The 11,412-nt window shown below is 37.5% G+C and overlaps 1 protein-coding gene across 1 annotated transcript; it reads left to right on the forward strand.

Moving 5' to 3' along the window:
- Positions 1-7,002: 7,002 nt before the first annotated feature.
- Positions 7,003-10,181, forward strand: LOC106163071 (cytochrome P450 26A1-like). Its single transcript, XM_024075452.2, has 5 exons — positions 7,003-7,318; positions 7,460-7,649; positions 7,885-8,376; positions 8,555-8,977; positions 9,244-10,181. The coding sequence occupies exons 1-5, from the start codon at positions 7,281-7,283 to the stop codon at positions 9,607-9,609; spliced, it is 1,509 nt and encodes a 502-aa protein (XP_023931220.2). The 5' UTR covers positions 7,003-7,280; the 3' UTR covers positions 9,610-10,181.
- Positions 10,182-11,412: the final 1,231 nt, after the last annotated feature.

The following is an 11,412-nucleotide window of genomic DNA, read 5'->3' on the forward strand; positions in this document are numbered from 1 at the left end:
TTTCTTATAACTCTGCAATCGTATCATTGGATGTATATACACGTACATGTACATTAAACTTTTTTATACAGGAGTTATATTCTGTAAATGTGTTTATTTTTATGGTGATATTTTTCTAAATAAGTAATGCAGATATTTCGAGGAAAAAAAGAAAAAAGTGGAAATGTTGGGGACAACGGGATATCAATGATAATTGTTTTGAATATGTAAGCAGGACTGCAGACATGATATTTTAAAAGTGCACACAGCCGAGCTAACAAAGTTGGCTTGACTGCGGGGTAGCAATATTGGAATGGAAAAAATAGTTAGGCCGTATCAAATGGAAGTTCAATATTTTGACTGATTTAACTGCGCAAGGCTTGATTTTACTACCATAAAGCAAACCACAAATATGAGATGTTTTTGCAGTAAGACGAATATTTTCGTGTCACATAATTCTAAAACGAGGAACGGTTATAGAAATCTCAAAACAGTCTAAAAGTAAGGACTTAAATGTGCACATTTCTTCTTTGCTTCTGAACGCACCCCGCCGATCATGGTGAAGCGCAATCAGCATTCCTTGTGTTGCACAACTATCACAATCACCTAAATTACCTATGATTTCGTTAGCGCTATTGCAATTATCCATCATTCTATTGATATTGTGAACATCTTGCAAAATGTATATGTACTGTTGAAACGACGAAATACAATTTTCGTTGCAAAATATTTTCAATTACGGAAGCCGAATGGCGTCATGTTAAAAAAATTATCTCGAAATTTCGAGGTAGTATCGAGATAACTATTTCGACATAGCTATCTTGAACTTTCGAGGTAGTATCTCGAAATTTCGTCATAGCCGAATGGTGTCATGTTAAAAAAATTTCGAGATAATTTTTTAACGTGACACCATTCGGCTTCCGTATTCAATAGACTCAAAAAGTTATTTCAAAATAAAGGTCTTTGTTCTGGATGAATTAAAACAATTGAACTGTTCTATAATTGCAAAATACTAACAGCTTTTTAATATTGGTTTTTCAGAAAAGAAAAAAAACGACAGGATGATCTGTAAATTGGTCAAAACTTCAGGGATTTTTGTTAACGTCATATCAAAATTTTAAACCTCTTTAATCCATCTGCACGTGTATTCCCATTCCCATTTCGCAACCATAAACTTCTTTATGTCGTCTATAGTTATATAATACAATTTGAAAAACATTTTCTATCTAGACTATTTATATGTCATCGTGACATCCAAGGATAAACAAATACCGACCCTGAGTCAAACATCGGTCACTTCATTCATGTAACTAGACACCTTTTCTAAAGATTCTTGAAGTAGACTTTCTTCTTTTTAAACACTGGGTAGAAAATGATAAAGAAACGTATGGGATAGTGCTTCACGTACCTGTTTCACTTATCATTATTCGTTTTGTAATGAAAAAAAACTCAAATTACAGTAAAGTTTAGTAGGGCAGAGTGGCGCGGGTGCAGTTCACCTTAATCTCATACTGGGGAATAAGAGTGAAGGGGGGTGGGGGGTGGACCAGACCTCAACTAATAGTAGATATAAAATGAAGTCAACACAAATGGATATTTTTTCTCTCTTAGTTTCTTATCCCTAGCAGTTTTCTATAACCTGGGGTGCATTACCGCTCACCAAAAGAAATTTACACAAAAAGTGTACTTTTCTAAAGTTGAGATAATAAATGAAGTAAACTCAAATGGCAATATTTCTTATTTCTTATTTCTTAGTTTGTTATCCCTGGCCGTTGCAATCTCCATAACCTGAGAAGCATTATCGCTTAGCAATGCATACAAAAAGTGCACTATTTCTTAAGTTGGAAGCCGCAGAAACAGGTCAAAATCAGGCATGTTCGATTCTTTCCTGTCAGCAGAGTTTCCACGCCCTTAGTTGTTTATCGATATTCTCTTTTAAAAATCTAAATATACACTTATTGTGAAAGTTCGAATTTTAAGTCTCTACATGTACTATCTTGTTTATTTTTACCACTCTTCCCAAATGTCATTTTCAAACATTTTTCAGTTCAAATAAAATGGGTCACCTTCCAGGTTGACAGTGCATCTTTATAGGTGCAGTAAACAAATTAAGGTAAAGCACCAGTTATGTTTCGGCCACATTTGTATCCATCCACACATAAAAAAACCAGATAAAAACAAGTGTGACATGAATGCCGTGCCATGATATTATACAAACAACACGTAAACAGCGACCAAAATTGCACAAAACTTGCTCAATCTACTCACCTCTGATGTCTTCCCACGTCATCCGCAGTAATATGAGAAAATGTGGTATCTGGTCGAAGGCGTAGATGATAATAAACTATAAGGGAATGTTATTAACCCGAGGAGGGAAGGTTAGAGTTGAGGACATCAGTTTAAAAATACGTGTGGGGACTTAGTTGCACTTGTCCTTAAATGCCTTGTTTATGTCCTTAAAAAACTAATTTATACTCACAGTTTTACGTTATACATTGCTGCGCACTTTTGTCACCTTGATTGTTATTGGATGGGCAATTTGCAAGCGGGTATTTTGATATCATAAGGCAACGAAGACATGGAGGCATTACGTTTATCCTTAGTTCAACTTCTTGTTATATGAAACCAATCTTTTTTACTTTCATTTTGTATATTTAACGAGTTTAATTCTTAAGGCTATGCAGTCACAAAATAGTTCTCGTGTGGCGAATATTTGAACATTCTTTGTTGCTATAATCCACAGCGAACATTAATGCTAAAACAGAGAATGATCTGTGTTAAATGCCGACCATAAAAGTTGACTAAAATATCAAAATACGAGACCTTAGACGGTTGAGATGCTCGATGGATTTCGACCTAATCGGAATTTAATACCAATCTAAAAGCGTCTGAATATTATTTGAGAAAATAAAAATGGGCCGTTGAATTTGTAGGTAAAATAATTACCTAAATTGTTTAAAACTATAATTTTGATTAATTCTTTCTATTTCATTATTCTCCAGTATCAGGACGGTTCCAAAATCATCGTCAGCTGGTGATGTGCCCACGTAATCTTAACTTTACCAAGAAATAGCAACGTTATCACAAGTCCTTAGCTGTGGTAGGCTTCGAGAAACGATCCCCACTGATGCCTACAAATGATTTATATGTATTTCGTTTGCACTGAAAAAAGTTTTTAAAACTAACAAGCTTTTTATTTATAATTGTTTCAAAATTAAATTAATAAAAAACATTTTAAAGGAAAATCAAAACTACTTCCGTCTAATTAAAGATACGGTGCTAGAAACCAGATTGTCTATTAATTCGAAGGCACGGGGCAGTTATACCGTTATACCGTTATAACAGTTATACTGTTCCTCGGTCACCTTCCACCGAGAAGCTTTCAATGCTACAATAGTCACACTTCAGAAATCGCGATTTTCGATTTCCGTGGTCAGTGTGACTAAATCTTATCATAACTTAATCCTTATTCAGTAACTTGTACGCCATCCCCTTTGTCACCCATTTTTACTCGGTTTGTCATTCTAAACAGGCTAACGTTTACAAACAGTTTATCAGGTCTTTAGCTCTGTTGCCCTGTATTTTCATGCAAAACCCTTTTCACTCTCGAGTTGTTCTTGATCAGTGTTCTGAAATTTTGCGTAACAACATTTTAATTTATTTTTCTAAAGGTCCCTTATCTCTACGAGTTGATGTCCATTTTCTAGTCCAATATAGAGTAAAAATCGAGACGTTTGTGAATTAATTGAATTTATTAAAAGATAAGTTAAAACTGCTCTGTATAACCGAGGTCTGCAAAACAGTTTGTTTCCCAACAATTCGAAAAGATACCTCTGATGAATTGAACACTTTCCAGTACGACTGTATTGCTAAAACATCTTGTTCATCTCCAAAGACCTCGTGTGATTGTGCATTTCATTTTTGTGCATTTCAAAGACACGTGTTTGGGGAAAGAAAATGGAATTAATGTGGTGATCAAAGTCAAATGGCTACATTTGACTTCAAATGTTAACATTAAAGACGAAAAAAATAAAGATGAATAGTCACCACTATCCTGTGCGCGCACCATATTAAAAGACATTATCTTATCCCCCCCCCCCCCCCCATCCGACGCCTCCCTTTTTACACCAAACGATCTCAATGACCTCTTATGTCCGAAACGGAGACAGTTTTGTAAAAAGCCATGACTTAATACAGCACAGAAGCACCATTAGTGTCTTAAGTCACCGGCCAAATGACAGGCTATAATTTCATAGTGTTTAATGGGATCAGTAGTTCACGACCCTCTGACCCGGTCAAGCCAATTGATGTGGACATGGGCGTGCCAGCCGACCACCGGTGACCACTGATACCCTCTAAATCAGTGCTTTATGGTAAATGAGCTGGAAAAGGGTAGGACAGGAAAGGGCTTGGGTCATTTGATACAATGTAACGCTTACAGGGGCGGATTTAGGCTGTCTTCTGGGTCTTCTGGAAGACGGTCAGATTTTCAAGTTTACATTGTCAGCCATCTAATGTTTTCTGTCGGAAGACGGTCAAAAATGGAAGATGGATCAACAAAGATAAGTTGGAAGACTGTCAGAAAATATCTCAGGATCCGCCCCTGGCTTACATAAAAAAAGGCCAGAAATGGTCGAGATTCGTGCCTTTGCCAAGGGGCAACTTTTTACTTCTTCAAATGTCCTTATTCTAGATTTTGATAATTTTGATTGATTTGTTTTTTTTAACTTTTAGAATGGCGACAATTCTCGTGTCGTGAAAATAAAACACGATTGTCTGTTTTTTTTAAAATTGAATAACCCTTTAAAAATCGAATCTCTCCAGAAACGTATGCCAAATACATGTACCTTGCTGTGGTTTGTGAAAATGTGACCACATTTCTATTCATATCCGTCTTGCTGTTTTTAATACTTTTTAAATAAAGCTCATTAATTTACCTATTCCAGCACGTATTACTTACAGGTGTCCGACCACGTAGTTTAATGTTATTTACAACAGCAAAAAAGTCCACGTTGTGCACTTTTACCAGTTATCTTTGATAAATAATTATGCATAAAAAGAGGCATTATTTTCATTTGAGCATAAAGATTTGATATGGAAAAGAAAATATTTAAAATCATATTAAATGCTTATAAAATAATAAACAAAAATATAAAATATATTGAAAGCCTTAACAGTACATATAAGCGCGTTAAAATATTACCATAACATCATTTACTATAGATATAGAATGAATTAGAAAAAATGTTTTTAAGAATAATTTTATTACAAACAAACTGTGAAAAACAAGTTCAAGAGATTCCAGGTACAATAACACCTTGTTATTCTGCTGACACACGTGTAAACTGAAAAAGCACCTGATATGCTTGTTTTGATGTTCCGAGTCAGCAGAAGTTAGGATTTCAGGGAAACATAACACCAGCAAGGGCAGTGGATAAAACCATTCATTTGACAACGAATTTTTCTAATTGTAAATTACGTGGTTTCCTACAAAGAGTGAACTTTAAATGCCCTATACTCGTGTATTGAGCCAAAATGAAAATAGTAACTTACAGTTCACAGAGTAGGCATAATCGAAGTGACCTTCCCGTGTGTTAAATGAATTGGTCAAATCAGATAGTCGTAGAGATTTGGCGGTGTGTTGCTTTCATCTGGACTTCTTCCCCACACCTACTTGCACATACATGTTTCACAGCAGAAGCAATATTGTTCATCTTAAAAGACTTTCTAAAACTTTCTTGGTGAGATAAGCATGTGAGATTTACATTATTACAATATTTTTACCTGCAACAATTTAAAATAACGTCTTTGAAAATTTAAATCCAATTTAACAATTACTATTTATGAATTCGCTGAAGAGTTTCTTTTTTTGCACCGAAATAAACTCCGCATTTTAAAGCCAAGATTTGCGTGACAACTTAAATCTACAGTCAGTAAAGACATTTGGTTAAATTCAAAAACAGGGAGCGTCGACGTTGTTTTTAAACTTGCCCTCACCTTAATGACTTTAAGGTCGAAGCAAATATACAGTTTGAAAATAAACAGATTTGCTGCTGATAAAACGAGACGATGTTAATAAGGTGTGTTGTTTATGATGTAGAGTCAAGTGCATGAAGAGAAAAACGCCATGGCAGTTTGAAAGTGGTGCGTCACATGTCATCATAGCGCGCATCCTTAAAAGTCTTCAGTGAAACATCTTGAATTTGATCCCTAATTCACGGTCCAGACACGATTAAAAAAAAGGGATAGGTTCCCGTAGCCTTCGCCTCTGATGACAGCAAAGTAACCTACATCTTTGAAAAGTCTCTCTGGTACGCCCACCGCAGGCTCAGTACCGGCGGCGTTTAATGTTACAAAGTTGTCCGGTCATCATAGGTTGGAAAGATCAAACTAATAAACACTATTGAACTTCAGTGTCATTTACTTACTGGGGATTCTTCACAAATTAGTCGTTTTTTTTTCAGGGGAAGGGGGAAGGGGAAGACAAGAGAAGCAATTCGGGGATGGGGGGTAGAGGAGTAGTACGCGAGTTCTCAGGCATGAATTTCAACGTAATAAAATTATAAATATGCATTTTTATTAATTGCTACTTCTTCGTGAATCTTTTTTGTTACTTTAATTATAAATGTATTTCTGGGAAAATGTCTCATAAGTTCACGAATGCTTAACCGATTCTCTCCTCACGGGGATTCCGCGCTGTCTCTCATTGTGCATTATTCGCAAGTTGCTGGGCCTTGCAACTTGTGTAGTTTTTCAGATTCTTCGTAGTTTTTCCAAATTCTTCTAGAGATGGTACTTAACGTATAAAGCCAAATAATGGAACGCACTTTCTATCACCTTTGTACCTGCGTAAAATTAAAAAACCAGAGGTTTGTTTTAATGGTACTGGTGATGGTGACGGTATCTGCTGATGATATTTAAAACATTTTTCCTTTAGTCCTCCCCATAAAATAATCGACCACTCATTCATTACGTTGTGGACTATTGCATCAATAAGGTTATGACCTGTGAAGATTCCTTCTGACCTTGCCAAGGCCTGTCAACCGGAACATCTGTATTGTCATGGTTTCCTCAATGGGCCGCGGAGAATGGTACAAATACCGCTCTCCCAGCGTACGGCGACAGTACAACTCCAAACACTGACAGCGAAGACAACGCAAGAAGAATCATCAAGAGAACGAATCAAGTCGTACCAAGAGAAGTGGCCATCAAAAGCTAAAGTAAACTAAGAAGAAGTAAAGCAAAGGAAGATAAAAAGAAGATTTTCAAGTTAGTTTTGAAACAACTTCAGCAACAAGAAAATGTTTGAGTGGATCGTTCCTGTAATTCCAGCACTCGGGTAAGTCTTACAACAGGAAACAAAATTTCTTATAAATATTTGAATTCACAAAATTCATAGACAGCAAAAACAGAGAAAAAAAGTATATATATTTTTTACACACACACAAATATATTTATACACGTCTTGTTTTCATTTCAGGGCTGTGACCAGTATTTCAACGTCCGGGGTTGGTCTGTCCCTCATATCATTCGTACTCCTGCTGTATTTGGCCTGCAAACTATGGCAAATGTACGTTTTGAGCACCACGGACCAGACCTCTAAATTGCCTCTGCCTCCTGGAAGCATGGGCTGGCCTATCATAGGCGAGAGCCTTAATTTCATCTCCAAGGTGAGAAAAAATATCCAGCAATCAAATGAAAATTGGAATCAACGAAAAAGGCTTGTAAAGTAAAATTTAGTCCTCTCTGCGATTTGAGTCCTCTCTCGTTTGTAAGAACGAACTGCAGATAATTTCTGCCTTGTAAAACACTTTTTGATTTACCTTATTCAGCCCATATTCCTTTCATAGAAATACTGCTAGGTTTTAAAAAATTGACACTAAACGCATTTATCATTTTTTTTAGCCAACTGCATTTTACAACGACAGACGAACGAAATACGGCCGCGTGTACAAAACCCACCTTCTTGGCCAACCCACCATTCGCGTCATCGGCGCAGAAAACGTCCAGAAAATTCTGACTCACGAGGATGAGCTGGTTACTCATCGTTGGCCAAGTAGCACGAGAACCATCATGGGCGAGAACGGTGTCATCCACTCCGGTGGGGCCGAACACAACTCTCGCAGAATAGCCATTGCCAAAGCATTCCAGCACTCAGCTCTCAGTACTTACGTCCCAGAAATGCAGGAGACGGTGCACAATTTCATCCGAACGTGGTGCGACAAGGGGCGCATCCTCGGCTACCCGGAGTGCAGGACCTTGGCCTTCAGCATCACCTCGAAAGTTCTCCTGGGCTGCGACTTCACACAGAGCAAAGACGTCGAAGAGGCCCTTGCCAACTTTGAAGATAATCTGTTTTCTTTCCCGGTGAACATACCTGGCAGCGGATTGCACAAGGTAAGAAACCTATCTCATAAACTATGAATAAATATAAAGTGAAATGTTATGTGTTTTAAAAAGAAAGGATACATTTAAAAAGAAATTTATCGTTTGTCACCTTTTAACATATAATCTCATCTTCAATATCGACCACAAAGATTAACATTTCTTACAACCGATTTATATCCATTTCTAGGGTATCAAGGCGCGAAATTTCCTTTTGACTAAAATCGATGAATGCATAAGTCGGCATAAGTCTGGAAGTCAGTCCTATCCCAGTGCACTGGGGCTCTTGCTCTCCCAGTCCCCGCAAGGCAGTCTCAGCCAGACAGAGCTTCGAAACATTGCCCTAGAACTGCTTTTCGCTGGCCACCAAACTACCGCCAGCGCCGCCTGCTGCCTGATGATGCATCTTGGCAAGAAAACCGAAGTTGTAGACAGAATCGCCGAAGAACTCTACGACCGTCATCTCTTCCAAGAGGCCAATTTCAATACCCAGCTGAATCTGGACGCCATAAGTGAACTCCGTTACTTGAGCCAGGTGGTCCGGGAAGTGCTGCGTATCAACCCACCGGTCGGCGGCGGCTTCCGAAAGGTTCTCAAGACATTCGATGTGGACGTAAGTTTTTTACCGTTATTTTTACCGTTAAAATTTGAAAATGTCACATTTTGCTGTGTTTAGGCTATATGAAAGTAACGTCTAACCCCACTGTATATAAATCAGGTGCATTCATGGTTCATTCAAAGAAAAAATGTTGACGAATGCAATGATTGGAATTTTAGTATTAAAACCCCTTTTTATAGCGGCAGTTATAATTTGTAAATAGAATCTGTTTAGGTTTCCAAAGCAAATACAATAAAAACGTTTTCATTATCTTATCACAGGGCATGCAAGTTCCTAAAGGTTGGACAGTGACTTACAGTATTCGAGACACGCACGAGACCACCAACTTCTTCCAACAACGAGACAAATTTGACCCCGACAGGTGGAACGCCATCCAAGGAGACTCCCAGGAGGTGAAATACAACTACCTCCCATTCGGTGCAGGTGCCCGGGGCTGCTTAGGCAAAGAATTCGCCAAACTGATCCTGAAGATTCTGGCAATAGAGTTGGTGAGGAACTGTAGCTGGCGTCTACTGAACGCGTCTCCAGAGATGAAATATCTGCCGGTTGCTTACCCTACTGACAATTTGCCCATAGAGTTTTCTTCTGCACCGCGCCCGCTCAGACCCAGAGCCCTTACACTTTAATTTTCCATAAACTCAAAATGAAATTCACGGTGAATTTTATATATATATATATATATATATATATATATATATATATATATATATATATAAAGTGTGCTTTTTGCGATTCAATGTATTCAACATTCATGTAGCATTAATCGCCATCCGGTTACTTTTGTGATCACTGAAATGCTGTACCATTGCTTCATCAACAACTTTCGACAAGCAGGCCTATCGTATAGCAATGTATCTTAATAGTATAAGTAATTGGACAGTTGATCGTAAAAGAACATTTGTACTTTTTATGATATATAACGGCAACCTTTGTTTATAGCTTCAAGTATTTGTACAACGTTCAGTTGGACATGCAGGTACATGACCAAGCAAGTCTGCGTGATTGATAAATATTATAGTGTTTTGGACATTAAAACGTATTGCGTGAAAAGCTATGTCAAGTAATGTGACTGTAATAGAGCCTTCAGTAATGTAAATACAAGTCAGGCATGATGTAAATAGATATATAACGTTCCTACAACAAATGTATTTTTTATACTAACAATTTTGTCAATAATAAATTATTTGAATATAAACTATTTGAAAATTTTGTTTACATTTATCTTTTCATCTATTTAGCTAAATAAGAATGCGTGTTAACTTCGATTAAAATTTGACTTCTGCATAGATTATTGCAGGTAATACCAACTTTTATGATCAGAGAATATATAAAATGATATGTTGCTGAAGTAATCTTTATTTTTTTGTTACTTTTTATTGTAATGCAATAACGCGCTTTTCTGCTTTACGACGCAATAATCAGTGGTGCAAATCGAAACTTGTGCAATTCTTATTTTTCTGAAATGAAGAAGCCTTCGCAATTTTCCGAGCGTCTTCATGAAAATCCGAGTCCGAAGCAAAATCTCTTTGTGATAACGTTAATTACAATTATGCTTTCGATGTGCTTCATTCCTTGTTCTATGGGGGTTTGTCTTTTCATGCAGAATACATAAGACTCTATTAAACAAAAGTAAGTAAATGGCAAAAAAAAAAAAAAAAAAAAAAAAAAATTGTAAGGAATCTACGTGTACACATCACAGGGGCGGATCCAGGATTATTTGAAGGGGGGGGGGGGGGGGGGGGGTCCGTGGATGCGAAGCCGACCCTCCCCAACTTGGCGTGGGGTTCAGGGCCCGCAGAAGGGCCCCGCGAACTTTTGGTATTTTAGAGGGCAAACGGTGCCATTAAGCACGGTTTAGAACTATGATTTAGCTAATCAAAATTCTAAATACAAGAGGGGACCAGAAATCGAAGGGGGGGGGGGGGGGTCAGGACCCCCGACCCCCCCCCCCCTCTAAATCCGCCACTGCATCAAAATTGTGGTAGAGGTTCATGGTTGTGATTTTTACAGACGACTGTATTAACGCAATTATAAGTAATTCCTTTTATATTGGGGATGCAGAAAAAATAAATGTCAGTCTGTTTCGAAATCTGTTCTTTTCATTTGTGATGGGTCTATAGTTTGGTAAAATGTAAACATTAAAGAATTATCAAAATAGAGAGTACTGAAAGAAAACCAGATTAGCAGTAACCACAGCATGGGACAAGAAAGGAATATGCAAATGGAGAGAAGCAATATACTTTTACAACATAATTGCCATTTAAGCAGGGGCGGATTTAGGCCGTCTTCTGGGTCTTCCGGAAGACGGTCAGATTTTCAGGTTTACATTGACGGGAATCTAATTTTTTCTGTCGGAAGACGGTCAAAAATAAAGGGTGAATCAATAAAGATAATTCAGAAGTCTGTCACAAAATATCTCTGGATCCGCC

Source organism: Lingula anatina, chromosome 1, assembly GCF_051362555.1.
Source record: "Lingula anatina isolate TDL-2025a chromosome 1, LinAna3.0, whole genome shotgun sequence".
NCBI lineage: Eukaryota > Metazoa > Brachiopoda > Lingulata > Lingulida > Lingulidae > Lingula > Lingula anatina.